Below are 24,686 nucleotides of genomic sequence, written 5' to 3' on the forward strand. Positions count from 1 at the left end.
AATATGGATCTCAAACATCTGTTAGTGTGTGTATGTTTATATGTTTCGCTAAAACTTTTGACACACATGATCAACATTGACAAAATTGGTATCGTTTGAAAGTTCAGTCTCTCAGCCGACAGATATCCAAAAATTGGTCAAAAAAATTAATTCTTTCACCATCAACTGGGCTGTCTTTTTTAAGGAAGGGTCACTTTTTTTGTCAATATTTTTACAAAGTCATCATACGCCCTGCAATGATTAGCCTTATTTTGAAACCTGCCAATGTCGTTTGTCGCAGTGGGCGCGGGGGCTAAATGGTTGGCTTTTTTTCACCTTCTTTTCCTCCTTCGTGTTACAGGTTCGAGCCTGGCTACTGCAGCTAATTTTTTTTATTTTTTTGCACTCGTGCAGATACTCACTACTATTTTCATATTTTTAGGGGGGGGGGTAATTTAAAAAAAATTTCTTTTAGGGTTCCGTTGCTCAATACCGTTACCATAAAACCTCTCCACACCCAGGAAATGTCGTTAACAATCACTAGTTAGTAATAAGATAACTAGTGTAAAAATTAAGATTAGTTCTTTTCTCATGACCCAGCAAAAGAAAAAAAAGGAAGTATTCTCTGTTAGTGTTTATGCTCCATGCAACAGAATACCAGAGGAGATGGTCATGATTTCTACCATATTTGTTTTAAAGATGTCTTGGACAAACATTCAGACAGTATTCTTATCTTTCCAGATGGCTTGCTGCACTTTGCTAGTTTTTGTCAATAAATTTGATTAGAGTTTTCAATATAAACTTAGCTTTATCAAAATTATTTTTTACCTCCAGGCCCATCAGGATTACCATATACTTCCCAATTTTTACGAGATTCTTCATCTGTCAATCTAAAAATGAAAATAAAAATAAAGATAAAATGCTTTTCTATATTCAATTGCAAACACATTTTTATGGGTAGATAATTTTATCAAACATTTGAATAATATTGGGCGCAGTGCCATTATTATTAATTGTTAAGGTATTTTTTTCTTTCATCGTTTCAATATATATTAAAAAAAAAAAAAGAAAGAAAAGTGTGATAATGAACAGAAACTAAAATACACTTCAAAAATATTTTTCTCCTTTATTATTTATTCAAGGTTTTAAAAAACAACACAAATTAGACAAAAGAGGGAAAATTAGAGATGGAGTAGAGGAGGGGAAAAAATGCTAATAAGATTTCTTTCGACCGACACTTTTCAAAATAAACGTTGGCAACGGGGGGGGGGGGGGGGAGCATCGTTTAAAAATGTGATCAAAAGACCATAAATTACTAGTGAGAGTAGACAAAGATAAAAAAAAAAATTGTATGAGGGAAAAGAGAAAAAGAAACTATTCCATCGAACACCCATGATTTCCAAATTATGGCTATGTTCTTTCTGTTTACACAGAGACAGCTGATGCAACTTAATAGACACCGTCTATTAAGTGGATTTTCAAGCATGTTCTTTGAAAGGTAAAGTTTCATCCATGTATCCTCCAATGCAGATCTAGCATTGCAATAAATGTTTACCATGTTGGCCATTTCTTTTGTGCATATATATCGAAGGAGAGGGGACATGTTGAATGGTATGCCCCACATAATCAGCCTCGCACTAACTATTAAAACGATAAACCACCATATTGTATTGAGTGGTAAGGATACTATTCTTCCAAAAGAAGGGGAAAGCATTTCTCATCCCAAACTGTTTGAACCTTAATTGCAAAATAGCAATGCAAAATAGATGTAGCAATTTTGTGTGGAAACTCCTGGCTTTTAACACCAATCCACGGGAGTTTCACATATATCACACATTTTTGAGGGTCCACAAAGATCCATCCTTAAATGCCAGGATTTTATCCCTTACATATTTTTCGATTTATGTAAAGGATAACCATAGGCCAAAAGCATCTCAGTTATGTTTTGGAGTTTAGCATCTAGTTTAGTAATAGAGCAGATCAACAAAGCCTGATGTACAAAGGTTTTGATAAGATTTATTTTTCTGATTTTAGGGGAGAACGAAAACCAACTAATATATTAATCTGTAAAAGTTGGTTTCGTATATATGTTCGTAAGAAAACTCATATGAGATCTTTCGATGAGAACATCTAAGAACGGTAATGAGCCATTAACATCACCCTCCATAGTAAAGATCAATGCAGGGTGAAGTAAGTCTAATTTTCATAACAACTCCTCAGTTTCCATGCAGGATGAACATATAACAAAAATGCTATCCCTAAAGCGAAAATAGCACATCAGTTTAGGAAACTGATGAAAAAGCAGTTGCTCTTGAATTCCAACAAAAATGTTAGCCAATGTTGGACCCAAAAGACTTCCCATTGCTACCCCATCAACTTGATGATATATGTTCCCGTCAAAACTAAATTCAACTGACTTAATAGCTAAATCCATGAGTTCAAGAAATATATGCTCAGGAAATGAGGGCTTGACTAGGGAACTATCACCAGAAATCCTGATAGTTTAACAGTGACACATAGTTGAGCAAGCTGGATTTCATGAGAACATGAATACTGAGTATTCGATGAACCCTTGACATCATGAATAAATTCTGCAAACCAAAAAGAATCAGGAATGCAAAATCCAGAGTATATCCTCAGGACAGGTGTAAGGATCTCAGCTAACCATTTACCCAATCTATGTTGGGCAGAACTCATCATTGATAGAATAGGTCTCATAGGGACATTTTCCTTATGGACCTTAGGTAAACCATACATGATGGGATGTTGAGAACCCACAGGATGAATTCGATCATAATTTTCTTTGTAAAGCCATCCACCTTTATGAAATCTGAGGGAGCGAGATTGTAGCTTGCTTTCTGTTGTAAATGTCCCATCACTAACATTGGTGCTGCCTAAATGTTCAAATTTTGTAGCATCGCCAAATATCATCATCATTTTCTCAATATAATCACTTTGGTTGAGAATAACGACTCTAAAGTCTTTGTCTAGTTTAAATGTCCTTATTCGACTTGAATAAAAAAAAATAAATGAAAGAGCTCATGAACATAAAAATAAAGGAATCCAGATTCTTAGTTGAAAGTCCGCCAGAAAAAACAAAATGTTAAATTCAGAATCAAATATCCAGACGCATAATCTTATGTGTACAAACCAAATCATCACTGAACCTCTTTATCAAAACTTAAGATATTCTGTGATCAACACATGACAACAAGGATGTGTACAAATTAGAGGTGGTTATCCAGGTTTCCCCTATATTAAAAAACAAAAATAGAGAAAAGATCATCTTCCAAAAATCACATAAATTGATCAAGTGGCTTTATTTTTATAAAGAAAATCATTTTTAAACAATTTTAAGTGATTAATGGAAAATCATAGGCATTGCAAGTTTGAATTATTTTGGATTTGTTTTTTCAAGATAATGATGCGAGACAGTTCCTTTTACTTCCTCATAAAATCTGATTTTCTTAGTTAAAAATAAAGCTACTTGATCAATTTATGTGATTTTTGGAATATGATATTTTTGTTCCATCACGGGTATGTACATTATACATTGTTTTTTTTTCTTTTCTTTTTAATATAGGTGGAATTTGGGACGTGAATCGAATTAGTATATTCAATGCCTATAAACACAGCCCAATGTTATTCTTCTTCCGTAGACAGCACACAAAATGCAAAGTAAAAAGTAAAATGACATATTTCTCATATGCTAATTGTTAATTTCTAAAACTATATTGAAAAACAGAAGATTACAGAATTATAAACTAGAGCATGTAACTGGATAAACATTAACCAATCAGATGTTTTAACTTTGCTGATAAAAACCAAGGATATTTTGGACAAAACTAAAATAAGGAAAGAGAAATTATGCAATTGGATATAGAAATCAATAAAATTCAGCACATATAAACATCAAATACTTAGGATCAAATGAATTCCTTGCTCACAGTGATGCAAGTCATTATTTGAAACCTGGTCAGTCGAATTGAACAACTCTGGAGCTCAGCAAGACAAGCAACTCGAAAACTTATTTAAACTTTGAAACTTGACAAACTGAGCAACTCAGAAATCCGGTGAATCAAGCAATAATTTGTAAAATTAAGCAATAGAATCAAGTTAAACATTGTTTATAAAGATTGTTTTATCCACTAAAACTTTATTTAATGACTGAAAGATGAATTGCTTTATTTTTTTTTCTTCCATTGCAAGCCCCCTTTGTTAACTGACAATATTTTTAGGCGTCATATGCAACAAATACAATCAACCTACCCCCAATAAAAAACAATGGAAAAGAGAAAATAGTTTATTTTAAATTTACGAACGCTGCATGAGCTTTTGCAATCAGCATAAATTTCTTGGAATCTCCAGATTCTCTGTCAGGATGGTATTTCAAACTAAGTCTGCGGAAAGCTTTCTTGATATCAGCAATGCTGGCTCCCTGCATAAAAAGAAAATAAACATCACTTAACATCTACCTTCCTAAACACACACCAAAAGAAAGAAAAGAACATTACTATTCAATTGTTAAAGTTAATACCAATAAAAGAAAAATGGAATCTTTATAGAAAAATAATCGTATTGGCTATAAAGAATTGGAAACATCTTATTTAAAAAGGGCAAAATAATGTTAGCATTAATGCTGAACAGACATATGTTTGGAATCTATAACAACAAAAAAAAAAAAAAATACAATTACAGTTATTATACTATATGCATAAAAAAGTACATTTTGGATTTTTTGGGGGTCATTTCTTTTTTTGCTAAGCTAGGAGGATTTTATAATTATGAAAGACCTACATACAATATGTAGTTAAGACAATAAATTGTTTTGGATTATTAATATAATTTTCAATGCTATTGATAATGTTTAGCCATTTTATTTTTTGAAACATGAAATAAATCATAAATCTATAACATTACACAAAAGCAATGATTATTTTGTTAAGGTAATGTTATAAGCTTTATTTATAAGAACGTCCAAACAAGTCATTTGGTAGAACCTCAGATTGAAGGTCTCAAGGTTTCAGTTTCGATTTCTGATCATGGCATCTGCTTTACGTATTGGGAATTTATTATTTATAGTTAATGCTATATTCTCAATTTCTAAAAGTTAAGATTTGATATTTCAAAATAATAAAAATTATGCAATGGATTTTAAAAAATTGTGACTGACAAATGGAAGGACGAACAAAATCTCTATTTATATATATAGATAGTTATTAATTATTAGAATCGTAGGAGTTGCAGTTAAACCTTATACCTTCATACTCTACAAGTCTATTTTGAACAATAGCAAAATAAAATTTTACTTAATCACAACTCATCTCTTCCACAATTCATACAAATGATTTTCTATTTCGTAAACGATTTAGCTATTTTTATTTTTGTGTCACATTCATCACCATATCGGGCTGGGTTGTTTAGACCAAATTAACTCTTTCCCTCCATAGGTCTCTATCTTCCATGGCCTTAGGAAGATCTTCAAGTGGTAAGGAAGTGTCTTCTGTCAATAATATTGTCTACATCTATAGGTCTTCTTACTTTAGTGGATCTGTGTTTAGGATCCCACAGTACCACATCACTGATGACCTCATCTTTTTTTCCGTAGTAATATCTGCCATATAGTGTTCTTTCTCTTATTACTAAAGAGATCCTGAGCAACTGAATATACAGACGACTACTACTATAATAGTTGGGTGTGTTTTCCAGTTTAAGTTTAACACTACCCGTAAGTAAGTTCAAATTAACTTACTTCCAAGTTTTATACTGAGAGTCCATGCTGGTGAACCATAAAACAGTACCGTCTCCATTACGACTCTAAAAAAAGTTTTTCTTGATCTGTTCCAGGAGGGCAGATTTTCAATATAACTTTCAGACATCACATTGTGTCACATTACTCTGAATAATTGAAACTTAAGTTAGGGAAATTATTTTAATATAGGTTATCAACTAACATCTATACTCAACAGAAAAATATTTTCTCCCAGAATGTTAAGACAATTTAATTATATAAATAACATGCTTAAATCCTAAGATTTTTAAGTTACTTCAAACAAAACATTTTCTGTATAACTCAAAAATGAATAAGAAAAATACTTACTCGGTCAACACCAAGTTCTGCAAAGGGATCATACTCCTTGGTGTCGCTGTCCATTTTGTAACATTTGTAGGCCAAAATGAAGAAGATGAGCCATCCCAAAACAAGAACGATTTTACTAGAACAAGCAAATTAAACAAAGGAAACTATTAAAAAGTAAAACATTCATTTTGACAAAGTAATAAAAATAGTTAAAAAATGTAGAAATTATATTTCTTAATTTGTATATTTCTTTTCTGATATTCAAGTTTTTTTTATTTTACTAATTTTATGACATTGTAGATTTTTTTAGGAGCTAACTTTATTCTTCTTCGAACATTTTGGAGTAGGTATTTCAAAACAAATTTTAGTTTCATTATATCTAAGAACTTTCAATGTGGAAAAAAACATCTCCGCAAAACAATGATACCAAATTTATTTTCTGACCCTGGTGTCTCTTGCGGTGGGAGAAAACTAAACAACCATTTTGCTAGCATAATCAGCCATCAAAAAAAGACTAAAAAAAATTGCTGTCTTGTATGCTAGAAACTAATTTTCTCAGTATATAACTAAAAATGCAGGTTTCAAACAAGTAAAACAAGATCCTGTGCTTATTCAAATTGGCACTTATGGTGGCATTTAAAATTAAAGAAAATAGAAAAAAAGTCTTTATGGTGTATGTACAAGTCATGTAACGAAGATGAAATATTAAATAAAATCATGTAATTTGATCAATTAGTGTTCACAAAAATCAAATGATCATTCACTATACAGTGAGAAAAAACAGCATCCATACTTGAATGAAAGCGAGGATAGACAAGGGCAAACAACCCACAAGGGAAATTGTTTTTTTTTTTTTTTTTAAATATGTAAACTTACGAATTTACAAATTAAAACAAAATACTTTATTATTAACATGTTTTTTTAAAGACATTTTTTTCATAAATTTGTTTAAATTTGTATACAGTTTATGCAAGTTCAAAACAAAAATTGAAATTACCATCTCCATAAACAAATAGTGGTGAAAACAAGTTACCGCTAAAAAGTGTAAAATTTGATTTTCTTAAGAAAAAAACAAAAAACAAAGAAAAAATAAAAAAAACTACTTGATCAATTTTTGTGTTTTGTGGAAAATACAATCTTCATTCCGTGACAAGTAGGTACACAGGAAAAGATTTTCTTCATTTTTGTTTATCGTTATAAGAGGCAATCTGAATAAGCACCAAAATCCTTACAAATGTAATATCTTGTGGTAAATGAAAATGAATCACAATGGTGACAACCTAAACATTATGCATGATTCTATTATCTCAAAGAAAAAGTGCAACAATAGTGGAAGCTGTCACAATATTTTCAGCATAACAAGCCATTCAGATATTAAAAAAAAAAAAAAAAAAAAAAAAATCACTGGATAAAATATGTTGAATCTCTTTGAATTTTTCAGTCATAGCATTTCGTCTTGATATGAGAAAGGAATTACGCTTTGCTAATCTTGACTGGATTAATATTAGCAATTTTTACCGGGAATTCTTTACAATTCAAAGCTTGATGTTGCCAATTTTTGCTTAGAATTCTTTACAATTTAAAACAAAACTTTGCTGACTGGATTGATGTTGCCAATTATTGCTTGGGATAACTACATTTAATATTTGTAACTGGATAAGTTTCTTTTTTTCTACAATAGTTATTTCTTTTGCCATCCCTTTTAGGATCATTTTTCTATCACAAGAATGAATGGCTCTCCACTCAAGACAGTAAGTGTAATTGACTGTTTCATTCACTTTAGCTAATAAATTGAACCTTCTTAATATAATTCATAGCACATTAGGTCAAGCTAGATTCTTCTTTTAATAGCCAAACAAATTTTTTAAAAATCAGATTTACTTCATGTAAAAGCAGACAGAAATACAATTTGATAATAGAATAAACATTTCAGTCACTAAATTTTTCAACACAGATTTACCTTCTTAATAACTTTTGTTAAAGATAGGACAAAAATAAGATATGCTTTTCACACGACTGCCGAGACATAATAAGAAAGATCAGGGAAGGAGAGGAAAAAAAAATTAAATGGTGATAGAATTAAATATAAGATAGAAAAGCAAATGTCAAAATGACCCAGACAAAAAGGATGTTAAAAGGCGCGAAAAAAATATAGGGCAAAAAAATATAGGTCAACTGAAATGTACAGGTTATTACTTAAGAAAATGTCAGCAAGAAAAAAAGACACTAAATGGAAAAAATAAATATGTTTCGGCAGTCATGTGAAAAGCATATCTTATTTTTCTTTTAATAATATTATTGGAATTTTCCCCTTTTCTTTGTACATATTTGTGAATTATTCCATGGATTTCGGCCTTTTGGATTATTTTGGACCATCTTCCAATTACGTGATTTCCTTGGATTTTACTTGTGCAAATGGAAACTCAATTAACTTTCTTGGAGTTATATTTTTGGATTTTATCCATTCACGTGTAATCACCTTTTTCTTCACCATATTCCCTCTGCTTCACTTTTTGTTATCAAGTAAGACTTACTTGTAATTTCATCAAATACTTTTGTATGCAAAATCCGATCCCGCATTTTGCTAATTTCTACCCTCTGATGAGAAGGAAAGTATTTCTTTGAAACTCCGCGGATTAAGGACTATCCACTTATCAAGTGTTTCCTTTTCAGATTAAATATGTTTTTAATTCTTTTTCAAAGTGTTTTATAACATGTTTTATTAACTGTTTGCTCTTATTATAAGCTCTATCTCCCATTTGGTTTTATCGAGCTTTTACATCTGGTTGAGATTACTTTATAAATATTAATTCTTTAATATACTTTAGTTTTACCATCTTGGATCATTTTGGTAAATTTAATTGTAATTTTTATTTTATATACATATATATATATATATATACACACACACACATTTTCCTCTATCCAAAGGAGGTGTCATCCCTCCTAAAATTATTACCAGTAAAATGGAAAAAAGTCTTGCTTTCAAAAAGGGACAAAACCCTTTGTGTGTGTCATTAATTTTTTTTCCAAGGCTACTTCAAATTACGATTCTCGATGATGCATTATTTATTTTTTTAATGCTGATGTTTTTCAAATTTAGTGCATGTGATATTGTGTATCGCTGTGCATAATATAAGGATCGTCTCATTTTAAAAAAAGAGGTAACTCATTAAGAAGGTGGACTTAATTTTTTTAAAAGCTATGTTGGAGCCCCAAAGCTATGTTGGAGGGTTGAATGACTTGCAAAAAGTGTTAGCAAAAAAAAAAAATAAATAAAAAATAAAAATAAAAAATAAAATAAAAAAATAATTGATCCTCCCTGTAGAAAAGTGCCCAGTTGAGGGTGAAGGAATTCATGTTTTTAGCCAATTTTTCGATATTTGTCGTCCACAGGGTCGAGCTTCAAAATGATACTGATCTTGTGAAAATCCGTCGCCTCTGTCAAAATTTTTAGGCAGACATACAAACATACATACATACATACAGATGAGATTTATATTATAGACTAGCGGGGGTACCTAGCGTTGCCTGGGTGTTTAGGTGTGCGTGTTGGGCGGGGATCAAAACAAAAGAATAAGCGAAGTAAGAACCCTGTTTATATATATATATATATAAAAAACAATGTTAAAACTTCTTTAAAAAAAATCGTTGCCTGGGTGTTTGTGTTGAGGGGGGGGGGGCTTTGGTAAGTAGTTAGGATCGAACCTGAAACCTTGAGGCGAAGGTGGAAAATAAAGTGTGCAAAAAACCTGACATGTTACCCGCTCGGCCAACAAAGAGCAACTGAAACACGTTTTAATTTTTTTATTTAAGTATTACAAACAGAATTTGACAATTGAGGTCAAATATAGAAGTAGCGGAGTTAACTTTTACTGCGGGGCAGCTTTTGAGTTTGTTTACCCAACTTTGGCTGGTTGTTTCCCCAAGATGTTGGGAGGGGGAAACCAGCTCCTCATTGTCCAGATTGAATAGCAATTGTTTGATATAAGGAGTTTGGCCCCACATTAATCAAAGCTGATTGCTTCTGGACGTTTCCCAATGCGATTGCCAGGAACTGCCTTAGCTTTGAATTAGTTTCGGTTTTATACAAAAAAAGCTGAACGAACACAAGACGGGCTGAAATAATTTTGTAAAAATCAACGTAAATAAATAAATAATTTTGTAAAAATCAACATAAATAAATCTAGACGCAACGTGCGTTCGCAACTCGTACATAATATGATCTAGGGGCTATATAAACAGTTTTAAGCGATAGTAACCCCCCCCCCCGGTGACTGTCGGCAAAAAAAGCCTTTTCGAGACATACAAAAAATGTGCACGTCACATTTGTCTTTTATATATATAGATGTTTCCATACGTTTTTATATTGTTCAAATTTGATTTGTTTTTATTGTTTTACATTGTTACAAATTTTCAAATCTCCATTAAACAAAAAAAAAAAAAAAAAAAAAAAAAATTATATATATATATATATACAAAAACAATGTTTATTAAAAATAAAAATACAAAAAGGTTTTCGGTACTTCCTTACAGAACTGAGTCTCTAGACAATTTTCATGTTAAGAATTAAATTGAGTTTTGTCCAGTAAAAACATCTTATTTCAAGTTTAATTCATGACAAAAACATTAAAAGTCTAAGGAAGCATTATAATTATCATTCGAGTCCGACACAAAAATGACAGTTTTTGAAAATAAACAAATTAGACGAGGGTGCTTAAAATACCAGTCCCAACGAAATAAGGTTCTTAAGTCTGTCTTCACACAAATTCAGTGAGAAAAAAAAATAACATTGGCGACAATATGCAAGAATTAAAAAATGATATACAGAGTATCCAACACATAACAAAAAGTGGCGCTTATACAGTTTAGTCAAGACATTAAAAAATGAAAATATTGAACAAACATTATATTGTATGTACACGTTATAGTCTGAAGTTCTCTGAAAAAGAATTTCACTTAATTTCATCAAGTAGTTTTTATTTTACAGCGAAAAAACAATTTGTTATGATACAGAGCAAAAGGTTCGATTTTTAGGAAGAAAAGCTAATAAAGCTGGCGAGGGAGTGTCAGCCCTTTGGCGTGTTCAACAAATTTCGTAATGGCTGATTTCAACACGCTCTCATAAAAACATGTTTTTCTGCTGTAAAATAAAAACTACTCGATCAAATTAAATTAAAATTTTGGGGGGAGATCTTCAGTCCAAAACAGATATGTACAATATAACCTTTTTTTCGATATTTTCATTTGTTAATGTATTGACTAAACTGTACAAGTACCCAAAAAGTGAACAAAACACCAGGAGGTGCTGAGGAGCAGGGTGAAGCTATGAATGGACAAGATTGTCGCTGGGTACCCCTACATCTTACAGCAGAAGAACTCCTCCTGTAGAAAAGGTCAAAACGACCCAAATGTAGTTGCTCAACAATGTTCCTTGCCATCAGTTATCAAACTTGTGACAGTCCTCCTCACCCATCTGCAACTTTCTTAACCATTTTTTCTGGGGCGTGATAGAGGCCAAGGCTAACAAGTATGCCAACAACATGGTTGACTTTCTGAAAGCTGCTATTATACAGGCATTCGCCACTATAGACAAGGATATGGCCATGAAAGCATGCAACTCATTTCGTGTCATCTTTCAAGTCGTAGTCATCTGCAGTGGCAATTACATTGAAAAATAATGTACAATCCAACTTCAACTGTTGCTAATTAATTTTTCCTTCGTCATTTTTAAAGTCTGCAATCAATGAATCCCAGGGAATATAAGGTACAGTTGTTGGTTTATAAAAAAACTAAAAAAACTTGGGAGTCAATTAAATTGTTTTGTTTTTTATAGACAAACTAGCACTACGTGTGAATACAAAATTATGTAAGATTTCAAATGTTTAGACCAAAATTTGTCTGAGTTATTTCGTAGAGACCGCAGAGGTCAATTTCTTTTTAACTTTGACTCCAATTTTGACCCCTTAACATTTATTATTTTGGTCTCAAATGAAAATACAAAGTTTTAGCCATGATCAAGTTACCTACATTTAACATTTCAAGTGTTTAGACCCAAAATTGGCAGAGGAGTTTGGCAGAGTTTTCAAAGGTCAAATCATTGAACTTTGATTCTTTGACAGCCAAATTTCTGGCTGAAAACTGATTAAAAAGATTTTCCCAAAATTAACAGAGTTATTTGGTATGGAAATGTACACACAGACATTTTCACTTTTATAGATATATAGATTTAATTTTTATAAATGTTGCATTAATTACATTAAATACAGGTCCAAAAATTTCAACTACCAATAAACTTGTTACAAATCACACAATGCTTATCCATAATTAAATAAGAAAATCAGTAAAAAAAATAAAAATAAAAATAATGTGGGTCAAAATTTAAAAAAAATATAAATGACTCACATTGCATTCTGTTTGGCTTTCGTCCAAGGTTCTTTGGCTTTCAACTCTTGTTGTTTCTTTCGACATGGGGGACAAGAACATTCCCTTTTAGATTTACGAGCTCCATCTGGCAAAAAAAGATAACAAAAGTAGTAATTAAGAGAATAATAGTGTGTTATAAAATATTGTATTAAAAGCTGATGTGCTCGTTGAAATAAAAGCTGGCATACTACAGGGTGACACTCTGGCTCCATTCTTATTTGTGATCTGTCTTGATCACGTACTGAAACACTGTTGATTAATATGCCAAATCTGGCCTAACATTGTCTCCAGCAAGAAGCAGATGATATTCAGCAAAGAAGGTTACTGACGTTGATTATGCTGATGATCTTGCTTTGTTAGCTGATGACAATGCACAAAAGTTGCTACATATCCTGGAAGAGTCAGCTGTCATGATTAGACTGCATACAAACACAACTAAAAATAGAATATATATCTTTCCATCAAACCGGCCCAATCGAAACACTAGACAGAACACCACTCAAACAAGTAGATGACTTCGGGTTATCTTGACAATCAAATCAAAAAAAGACGTCCATGTAAAAATAGCCAAGGCTTGGAGTGCACTCTATCAGTTGGAAGTTATATGGAAATCTGCCTTCTCAAAACAGTTCAAGAAAAACTTTTTTTTTAGAGTCGTAGTGGAGATGAAGCTACTTTATGGCTCACCAGCATGGACCCTCAGTAAAAAACTTGAAAGTAAGTTAAATGGAACTTAAACTAGAATATTCCAGTATTAAACTTAAACTGGAAAACACACCCAACCATTAGCCGTCTGTATGGTTGGTTGCCTAGGATCTCTTCAGTAATAAGAGAAAAAAGAACACAATATGTCAGACATTGCTACAGAAGAAAAGATGAGGTTGTCAGTGATGTAGTACTGTGGGATCCTAAACATGGAATCGCTAAAGTAGAAAAGCCTATCAAGACGTACACAAAATTATTGACAGAAGACACTGGCTTACAACTTGAAGATCTTCCTAAGGCCATGGAAGATAGAAACATGTGGAGGGAAACAGTTAATTTGGTCTAGGCAACCTGCCCAATATGATGATGTATTGAAGACTAGAATAATTGGGGATGTGAGCAGCCATCATCATCATATCGATTTAACATCCATTTTATACACTGACAGCTTTAAGAAAGGGTCTTCCAAACTAAGCTATCTATTTCTTTCCAAAGGCAAAAAACTTTGAAATTGAGATGAATTTCTCAACCTAAAAGGTTATGACCCCCACCTTCGAATTTCTCAAGTTAGATGGCCAGAGTGCAAAAAAAAAAAAAAATCTCATTTTCATTCTTTTGTGGTAGAGTGGCGGTGGGAAGGTGATTTGGAGTGTTCTAAAATACTTCATTTTTCTTTCATACCAAAAATATCGACTAATATGTTTTAAAGAAGAAACAAAAGCCTTCTACCTCCTCTACCTATGAACCATTTGAAGTATGAGAAAATTCTCATTTTTCAGAGAGAGGGAAAAGGCAAGTAAAGCAAGACAGAATGTGAAGGAGAGAGGAAGAGAGTGAGAGAAAAAAAAAGCAGGAAAAGAAAGAAAGATAAAGCAAGAGAGGAAGAAAGGAATAAAATGAAGCCAAATGGGGAAAAAATAAGGATGTAAAATTTTTAACTATTTAGCTTTTTAAGAATTGTCTTTTTCGAATTCTAAAAAAATAAAAAATCAATGTTCGTATTCCTAATATTTTACTGATCCTAAAATGTGAAAGTGTTTGAAGATGTCATCTCTTTAACTAAAGAATCAACACGTGTAAAGTTTTTTCATAGCTGACATTTTACTGTGGTGGAATGCCGACATTCTCTTGGCACACTCAGCTTTACATATACAGCGAAATCCTCAACTCCTGTTGAAGGGAGCAAAAGGTGGAATGTCTACAGACCTTGTTCTCAAAGCTAGCTTTGTTATACCCCCCCCCCCCAATTTTTCCCCCTTAGTGACCGTAATTCTGAAAAATGTTTTTGCACATATTCCTCATTCCAACATAACTTTAATAAATGTTTATATTTCCATTTTCTTCTTGAATTTCAGATTTTCAAAACAATCACAATTCTAAACAAGATGTCTACCTCTCGTGACCTACATTTTATTAGCATCTAGATTATAATTCTTACATCATTTTTTGATCACCCCGGTTAATCTCAGTTCACACTTTACATTGTTTCATAACATTATAGACATTATTAATCTTGCTCCTGGGTAATAAATGTACATTTTGTATTTTTTTACATGGGGGATCACCACTTATCAAGGCCAGAAATCCACTCGGGGATAAGGGTTATTGTGTGTACAATAATCAATGGGATAATATCGTAGTAATAGTTAGTATTGGAGATTTGATAAAGTGTCTTACTTAAGGGGGTGATTAATCAGGAATTTGTTTATGTTGGACTTGAAGACATCCAAGTTGTAGTCAGGTGGGAAACAGGCAAACGGAAGAGAATTCCACAGGTGTGCACTTCTCAGAAAGGAGCTTTGTTCATGGAATCTACGTTTTGATTTAGGCACAGATAAAGAGTGGGGGAAATTACTGACAGTGGTTTTAGCTAGACGGGTGTTTATTGTGAAAGAGTGGCGAGGGGGGACCAGAGATTGGAGCTCAGACGAGCACTTGCCATGGAAATAATGATAAAACAAAGACAAGCTTGCAACGTCTCTTCTGTGGTAGAGAGGTTGCAGGGAAGAGAAAAGGGCATCCCTCACTAAGCCACAAAATCTATTTTGTACTTTGTCAAGGCAGGATAAGCATCTATATATAAAGTTAAGTTGTTTGTGTGTCGCAGCACAGTTGATCTAAGAATAAAACTACAGATTTAGAATCAACACCTCGATCATATAGCATCAGTAATGTCTAAAATTTTCTTTAACCATTTTTAAAATCAATTATTTAAAATCATGCAGAATCTATACGGCATAATCGCGTTGACACGCTGATTCCTGTTGGATCCCAGGGTTAAGCAATGTTGAGCCTGGTCGGTACTAAAATGGGTAACCATTTGGGAATTTCAGGTGCTGTATGTGCTTTCCGCTTATCTCAGCATTGGTTCCAGTCATCCTAGACCTCTCCTTGCTACTGGAGTTGAGCAGTTCTGATTCAGGAGAGATGCAGTTGGGATTGCACAACCTTTGCCTCACAATTACATGCACAGCTACTCTTACAAGGGGCATCCATTGTTTCTTGAGACTGAACAGGGGTATTATTATGTTTAAAATCAAAAGTACACAAAAAAATAACATTACAAACAAATGTTCAAACCTTTTTAGCATTCATTTTCAGTGAACTGAACAACTATATTCACATAAAATTAATTCTGTGCATTTGAAATATTGTTTACTTTAAGAAAACATTTGTTCCTTTGTTTTTTTCAATTAAAAAATCAATAAAAAAGATAATGATCAGGGTTGCGGAGTTGGATTCGGAGTTGCTGGCGTCGGAGATGGATTTCTAGGATTACTATGAGTCAAAGTTTTTATCTGACTCCGACTCCTTAAGTCCAATAAATTTATTTTTTTAATTTTTTTTTTTTTTTTTTTTTTACATGGTTTTCCTGTTTGGTTTTACCAGTTGCACAATTTAGAAGTTTTTGTATAGTTTTGCTTTTATTTTTGGAGATATACCATATTTTGTACTGTAATGCTTCTACTTCACCAAGATATTTCGGTCCATCAGATCACTGCAAATCCTGTCTGGACAGCTGTTTTCATTTTGGTTGTGATGTCACACAGGATCAATGAAGATTCTGTCTGAGTGAGATCACTGGATTACATTGGATAACAATCAGATTGTAATCCGAAAGTTATTCAGTTCCTGAATCAAATGGAATTTAGCAATTGGATTAGTAATATACATGAAAAGTATTTATAAAATGCTTTCTGAATGCAAAATGAATTAATCCCTGAGTTATGAAGACATGTTTGCTTCAAGGCTAAAAATTAAAACATGAACCAATAGCTATTACGTTATGCATGCATATTTGTAATGCCATCATTCGACCTTCATTTTTTTTCATTTTCACACTTTTGCATTAATTTTCCTCAGCTAAAACTCAAATATAAAGTTTTGCATGGGTTCAATACCCTACATATAAAGTTTCATGTTTGTAGACCAAAAACTGACAGAGGAGTTTGGTAGGTAAAATTTTTTGAACAAATACATATATGCATACATAAATATATATGGAAAGAGATTTGTGTTCTTATTATAACATTTTTTATGCAAATATTAAGCAAGTATAAATCATGTAAAATATCTGCATGAATATAATTACACGTAATAATTAATTAAAGATGATCATCCCATAAGAAAACTGAACAAAAAACTAATAGGGAATGAATTAAAATTAATGTTTGAAAGAATATGCAAATTAGCTAGATCTTTTGCAGATAAATGCAATTCCACGACCCATATATAACAAAGTTGTATTTTCTTTTTAAATAAACAGAAAAAAAAGGTTTTTAATATAAATATCACAATACACAAAAAAAACAAAATTTATAGGAGTGTATGTATATATATATATATATATTATACTAACAGGCTGCCTGTTGTTGCCCGGTCATAAGATATGCTTAAATTAACATTTTAATTCATGCAGATTAAGTATTTATTATAAAAACAATTCTCTATTGATTATGAGTTTTTTTTAAACAGTTCATTTGAGTTGAGATCGAAACCAAAACCTAAAAACAGTAAGTCAAGTATGATAACCATTAGGCCAGTTTGCCATGATCTTTAAAAAGTGTTTTCAAACCTACTTATTCTTAACATAAAGAAGCTGCCATGTGAATGATTCACGCATGCGCAGTTGTGAAACAGTTGATAAACAGATAAAAATCCGAACCCCCTCCCCGCCGCCAAGCACCAATTTTTAAATTTTGACCCCCTTAGCAGCCCTTTTTCTGGATGAAAACTGATTAAAAAGTTTTCCACATGTCTGAATACGCTATATACCAAATTTTAAGTTTGTAAATCAAAAATTGGTTGAGTATGTAGGTTGAGAGTTGTGCTTACACACACACCAGGACTCTATGGACAAATTTATCTTTAATTGACCTTTGACAACTAAATATTTTCATTTACTAGCCAAATAGAAAAGTTACTAGCCAAACCCATATGATTTTTAGAATATGACATCTTCGTTCTGTGAAAAATATGTACATGAAAAAGATTTTTCTGTATATTTTTAAATAAGTGTAATTCTTAATATACAACAAATTTTATATTGATACTTGAAGGGTTTTCTTCAGATGTTTTTTTAAACAGCCTTTGTTTAAAAAAAAAAAAAAAAAAAAAAAGGAGTATATTGTTCTATTAAATTTTTATTGTTTAAATAATTTAACTTTGTTCATTTTATCAAAAGAAAAAAGTTGAAAAGATATTTTCACTCAAAAAAATTTTTTTTTTTTTGAAAGGTTCCTTTTTGTGTTTTTAATTAAAAAGTCTATATTAAGTGATTTCTGCAGGATCTTTAACGTTTTATTCGTTTTCTCATTTGTGTGTGTTTTTATTTAAAAAAATTATTACAAAGACACGAAAACTAAAGTTGTGAAATTTACGTCTCAAGTTTTGCACGATATAAAAAAAAAACAAAAAAAAAAAAATAACTATTTTTTTTTTTTTTTTTTTTAATTTAGGGACATAATATCGATCTATGAGTTTTATATGCTTTTTGGCCGATGTGTTGATTTTTTTTTTTTTTTACGTGACCACACACGTTTGTTCAACTAGTTTTTCTTTTTTTTTGTTTTGTTTTTGATGAATTTAAGAAGTTAACCGACTCAATAAAAGTCTTAATTAAACAATATGCTTTAAGGAGTGTAAGAATCTATTACCATGGACCAAGGATGATCAGTAAAACATACGCATGCGCTCACTGTTTCAGGTGAGCCTTGGAAGATTGTCAGTGAAAGAAATACAATTGCCAAAAGATAAGCATTTCATTATTTCTAATTGCCACTTAAAAAAAAAAAAAAAAAAAAAAAAAAAAATCACTCGCAAATGCGACTGTTTCACTCGCAATGTAGAGCTCTGCTGCACACACAATCTCACTTTTATAGATTAGCTGTATCTACTTGGCACTGCATGGGAATCTTCATACTTTTATTTCTGTTTCGTATTTTCTTAAGTTTTCGTAAGTTCTTTTGTTGTTACTTTTACTAAAGTATTTTTTTTTTAATCATATTTTGAAAGTTATATTTAATTCGATGTTGCCCAGGATTGAATGAAGAATTATGAATGTTCCACACTTCGGTACTTCTGCAGTTTAAATCCAATTTTTCCGTGAATTTTGCTCGGCAACACCTGGCACATGATGAAAACCACCGGATTATATGGAGCGAATGGTCATTATCAGCCGGAGGTCATCAGAACTAGGAGTGTATTTAAAACTCGCATTATAGATAAAGTGATTTTTAATATCATATTCAGCTAAATCCATAACAAGCGGCACTTGAATGAATGGTTTATTTTATTGACGCTACACCGTAATCACGTGATTAAAATTTTAGCAGACAAAAAATTGGGAGTCCAAAAAGTCATGAGTTCCATTCATTTTGCCTATATATATAAATATATAATAATCAATAGAGGATTGATTCTATAATACATACGCAATCTGCATAAATTAAAATACCATGTTTTAGCGTAATGTACGATCGGGCAACGCCGGGCGTCCAGCTAGTCCTTTAACCCCAACACTGAGCCCAAATGGCAGCAATACGCAAAATGATGGAAACAGTGAGCGCATGCGTATGTTTTACTGAATAGAGTTATCGTCCTTGGTCCATGGTAATAGATTTTTACACTCCTTAAAGCATATTGTTTAATTAAGACTTTTATTGAGTCGGGGGCGGGGGGTTAACTTGTTAAATTCATCAAAAACAAAACAAAACAAAAAGAAAAACTAGTTGAACAAATGTGTGTATGGTCACGTAAAAAAAAAAAAAAAAAAAAAAAAAAAAAAAATCAACACATCTGCCAAAAAGCATATAAAACTCATAGATCGATATTATGTCCCTAAATTAAATAAATAAAAAAAAAAAATTTTATATCGTGCAAAACTCGAGACGTAAATTTAAAAACTCTAGTTTTCGTGTCTTTGTAATAATTTTTTTAAAAATAAAAACACACAAATGAGAAAACGAATAAAACGTTAAAAGTTCCTGCAGTAATCACTTAATATAGACTTTTTAATTAAAAACACAAAAAGGAACCTTAAAAAATAAATAAATAAATAAATAACATTGAGAATCAATCATTTTATTCTTACGTGAATTTTTATTGTTCTTTGATGTTGTTGAATGCAAGAAACAATCTGTAAGTCACTTATTATTAATAGTCGCAATATTTCTATGGAAATGCCCGAAACGCAAATTGAGGGAAAAAAATGAAATTTTTTATTTTAATTGAAATTTGAATGATGAACCTAAATTTTTTTTGGTAAAACTATACAAACACCGTGACAGCGAATTAACCCTACCCCTACCCCTAACCCTAACCCTAAACCTAACCCTAACCCTAACCCTAAACCCTAATCCTAACCCTAACGCTGTCACGGTGTTTGTATAATAATACCTTTTTTTTAAAATAAAAAATAACTTTCGATTTTCTAACGAAAAACGGGCCATGTTATTATTATTATTATTATATTTTTTTTTTTAGATATGATTTTTAAGTTAAATTCAACTTTTACAGCATGTTTTATTTATTAAATCGTTAGGTGAAAGTACAGATTAGTAAAAACAAACAAACAAAAAAAAACAAAACACCTTTCTTATGTTAAGAATAGGTTTCTAAATAACGTTATTTCATCACGGTCCGTATTCCGTCTAAGTACCAAAAAAAACGAAACCAATCGATTGGGGAAAAAGGATCCTGATAAGACTTAATAACAATCTATTTCTGTATTAAAACAATTTTGGTTGGAATTTCTACTTTCTATTTTGAATTCGAAGTATTTTTCTATCGGGGGGAAATAAAAACATCGGAATATGGAGGGAGAGACATGTTTATTTGACGAATGACTCATTCAAATATTATTGTTTTCTTCGTAGCGTCTGGTCATTTAACAATTCATTCATGTGCTTAAGAAATCAAAGATTATACAGATTTCAAGCATCAGCTCGTCATTAAAACAAACAAGGATTGTCTTGCACGGATAAAAAATGCAAAGCAAAAGAATAACATCCTGTCGAAGGAGAGAATCATTATGTTACTACGTGTAAACGTCGAGTCCGGATTCTGTCTCCGGCACTAAAAGTTCACAATTTAACTGACTCTCGAGTAACGATCATCATTAGAAAGGACTCACCTCCATTTGAACTGCGAGGGAAGAAATAGCAGGTTGCTGAGACGATGACAGCAAGCCAAAAGCAGAGTAAGAAATAGAGAAATGTCCCTCCTTGTTCGTCGTACTCGAATTGCATGCCCGCCATATTGGGAATTGTGAGCAGGCGGAAGTAGGTCAAATACAAACACGTGGAAGTGGAACTTGACAAAAAAAAAATCAGCTTTTTCTTTTCTTACGATTGCTTATTTCCATTTCATTTATCGATTTCCTTCGTTAAGTGTTTTTTTTTTTCTTTCTATCGAATTTTCTAGAAGTTTGTTTTCATTATTTTCAGGTAACCAAATATTTCTTTGAAATGAATTACATTTTCGGGATTTTTTTTATTCGTTTAAGTCACCTAAGCACGAAACTGCCAAAAGTCATATATATTTTTTTAATTTGATAAATAAACAGGATCAATGGTCACCATATTTTGACATCTTCACAATACGTCCACGTCTGCAATGTAATTCATTATTAATATAGTAGCGGACTACCCAGCATTGGATGTAATTTTATAGAATCACTCCCGTCTTCAAAAATCCTAAAGCAAAACCCTAACCCCAACACTAACCCTAACGAACTAAAATGTGTTGACAAAGGAAAAAAAAAACAGCAAAAAAAAGTTCTTAAGACAGGAGTAATTCTATAAAAATGCTGTTAACCTCAAGTTTCCTTCGCAAAATACGCAAACGAACTTTTGGCTATTTATTTAGAACTAACCTGGGTGCCCGTCTGCCCGTGTGTTTTGAGCAAAGAGAAAAAAGTGGTAGTAGGCAAGCAGGCAGGCTCGAACCCGTACCACGAAGAAGGAAAACAACGTGACCCCCCCCCAAAAAAAAACGTGACGTCTCTGTTCTTCCGCCCATCGCCAAACCGGAAGTGACGAATGTTTAAATTAAGGCTAGTCAATCGAAAAGAGGGAATGACTTTCGAAAGTATCGGGGGGAAAAAGCGACCCCTCCCTGTAGAAATGTGCCCAGTTTAGGGTGAGGGAATGTATGTTTTTAGCCAATTTTTCAATATTTGTCCTCCTGAGGGTCGAGCTTCAAACGATACCTATCTCGTGAAAATCCGTTGCTTCTGTTGAAAGTTTTAGGCAGACATACATACAAACATACATACATACATTCATACATATATTTAAACAGACAGGTGATATTTATACTATAGAAGACTAGCGGGGGTTACCCGGCGTTGCTCGGGTGTTTGGAGGTGCGGTTTTGGGTAAATCAAAACTCGGGGGGAGGGGTAAAATAAAAAAAAAGTTTTAATAGGTGAGTATGAGGATCGAACCCGAACCCTTGAGGCGAAGTTGGAAATTAAAGTGTGAAAAAAAAAGCTTGAAACGTTAACCATTAAGCTACTGATAGATACTAACAGAAACATGTTTTAATTTATTTAATTACTTAGATTTGGCAGGTGGACGTTTTAATGATTTAATGAGGTCAATTTAGACTGCGGGATAGTATTTTATTTACTCCGGGAACGCTGTTTTTATTTTTATTTGTCCAAATTAAATAGCAATTGTTTGATATAAGGAAAATCGGACATTTCCGGCAATGGCCACCGGAAAAATACCGCCAGAATTAGTGTCGCCTTTATTATACAAAAAAGCCTAATCCACATGCGGCGAGCAAAAACTGTTGAATATTTTTCTTCTCGAAGTCGAGCAAATTAAATAGACAGGCGACTTCCGTTGTTAACACAGAGATATTGTGATATATATGTGATGTCGGTCGACTCACAACTTCTTAAAACTTTTTAAGTTTTAAGAAGTTGTGAGCCGACCGACCGCTTCTCTGAAAAAAGCCTTTCTTGGACATACACAAAAAGCAAACATACATACACACATTTTCGCTTTTATATATGTAGGCGAGCAAGGGGTACCTGGCGTTGCCTGGGTGTTTTTCGGTGTGTGTGGTCGGACAGGGGTGGGGGTGTTAATGAAAACCTAAGAATAAGCGAAGTAAAAAAAAAACAGAAAAACGAATGTTTAAAAAACGCTGCTTTGCAGAGGGGGGTACTCGGCGTTGCCCGAGTGTTTGTAGGTGTGTGTGGTTGTTAATGAAAACCTAAGAATAAGCGAAGTAAAAAAAGAAAACATAAAAATGAAGCGGGGTGTACCCGGGGGGGGGGGGGGGTAATCAAAACATCGAAAAAAAAACTAACGTAAGGCAAACGAACGATGTTAAATGTAAAAATCAGAAAAACAAAAAAGAAAACAGAAAAACGAAGGTTAAAAAAAACATGTGAAAAATGGCTTAAATTAGCCTGTTTCGATATTAAAATTTAAAAAATCGGTGGGTACCCGGGTGTTTTTGGGTGTGTGTGGTCGGTCGGGGGTGTTAATGAAAACCTAAGAATAAGTGAAGTAAAAAAAAAACAGAAAAACGAACGTTACGTGAAAAATGGCTTAAATAACACTGGTTCAATATTTAAATTTAAAAAATCGAAAAAGAAAAAGAAGACATCTCACACCACGATTCGAACTCAAAATGTTTAGATGATGAACCAAGGCTCTAACCAACTGAGCTAACACGATGTACATGAATTTTAGTCAGTTCTTCATGACGTCATCTGACGCATGCGTAGAACCGATCATCGTCATGAGAGGACGGTTTTTATTGACCCCCCCCCCTGTAGAAAATTGTTGATTTCGGGGTGAAAAAATTAACGTTTTTGGCCAATTTTTCGATATTTTTCGGGCAAAGGATGGAGCTTCAATATGATATCAAGTTTGTTAATTTTTGTTCTGTCTGTCAAAAGTTTTTAGCGAACACACAAACACACATACATACATACACACATTTTCGCTTTTATATATATAGACTAGCAAGTGGTACCCGGCATTGCCCAGGTGTTTTTCGGGGTATGTGAACAAAACCTGAAAATTTGAAAAAAAAACAGGTGCCCATGAAAAAAAAAAAACGAAGTCTTCACGACGCGCAGTTGGAAAATAGTGAAGTGTTAAAAAAAACAGGTGCGCGTTTTTGATTGACGTCAGTAAGCATTTTGTGCGGGACAGTTTTGAATGAGGTGAATAAATCGGTTTGTTTGTTTTTAAAAACCCGCTCCCTGTTTATTAGGAGGAGCAAAATGAAAGCTACTGTCTGATATGACGAAGTCGAAATTAAACAAACGTTACTTAGCTCTCTTGAGACAACTGGTTTCGGCCTGTGCTTAGAGTCGAGTTTCGCTTTTTTTATACCGAAAACCGAATGTAACGCATGCTGATGCGGGAAATGTCGAATAATTAACGTTTGAAAGTCAATAAAATTAAATAGACAAGCGAGCTCCATGGGTAACTCTGAGATATTACAATTTATAGATGATATAAAAAGTTTTAAGAAGTTGTGAACCGAGCAAGCGCTTCTTTGAAAGAAGCCTTTTGTGGACATCGAGGAAAAGCGTACATACATACATACATACATACATACATACATACATTTTTGGTTTTATATATATAAATTAGTGAGGGGTACCCGGCGTTGCGCGGGTGTTTTTCGGTGTGTGTGGTCGGGTGGGGGTGTTAATGAAAACTTAAGAATAAGCGAAGAAAAAAAAACAGAAAAACGAACGTTAAAAAAACCCTGCTTAGCGGAGGGGGGGTACTGGCATGCCCGAGTGTTTGGAGGGGGTGGGGGTGTTAATGAAAACCTAAGAATAAGCGAAGTAAAAAAAGAAAACCGAAAAATGAACGTTAAAACTTATCTGGAAAATAAAGCGGTGGGTAATCAAAACATCAAAAAAAAAAAAAAAAAACTAACGTAAGGCAAGCAAATGATGTTAAATGTAAAAATCGAAAAAACAAAAAAGAAAACAGAAAAACAAACGTTAAAACCA

General features: G+C 32.7%; 1 protein-coding gene across 1 annotated transcript in view; it reads right to left on the reverse strand.

The window, feature by feature from the left end:
* The window catches only part of LOC145286098 (translocation protein SEC63 homolog), a 63,480-nt gene extending 42,156 nt beyond the window's left edge, over positions 1–21,324 (reverse strand). The window contains exons 1-5 of the mRNA XM_080134778.1: positions 20,823–21,324; positions 12,464–12,569; positions 6,080–6,194; positions 4,302–4,417; positions 808–869 (exon numbers count right to left, since the gene is read on the reverse strand). Coding sequence (XP_079990904.1) covers positions 808–869; positions 4,302–4,417; positions 6,080–6,194; positions 12,464–12,569; positions 20,823–20,946 — 523 coding nt within the window. The 5' untranslated portion in view covers positions 20,947–21,324. The remainder of the gene's footprint in view (positions 1–807; positions 870–4,301; positions 4,418–6,079; positions 6,195–12,463; positions 12,570–20,822) is intronic.
* Positions 21,325–24,686: the final 3,362 nt, after the last annotated feature.

The sequence above is a fragment of the Euprymna scolopes genome, chromosome 10 (genome assembly GCF_053919585.1).
Source record: "Euprymna scolopes isolate OS-2025 chromosome 10, ASM5391958v1, whole genome shotgun sequence".
NCBI lineage: Eukaryota > Metazoa > Mollusca > Cephalopoda > Sepiida > Sepiolidae > Euprymna > Euprymna scolopes.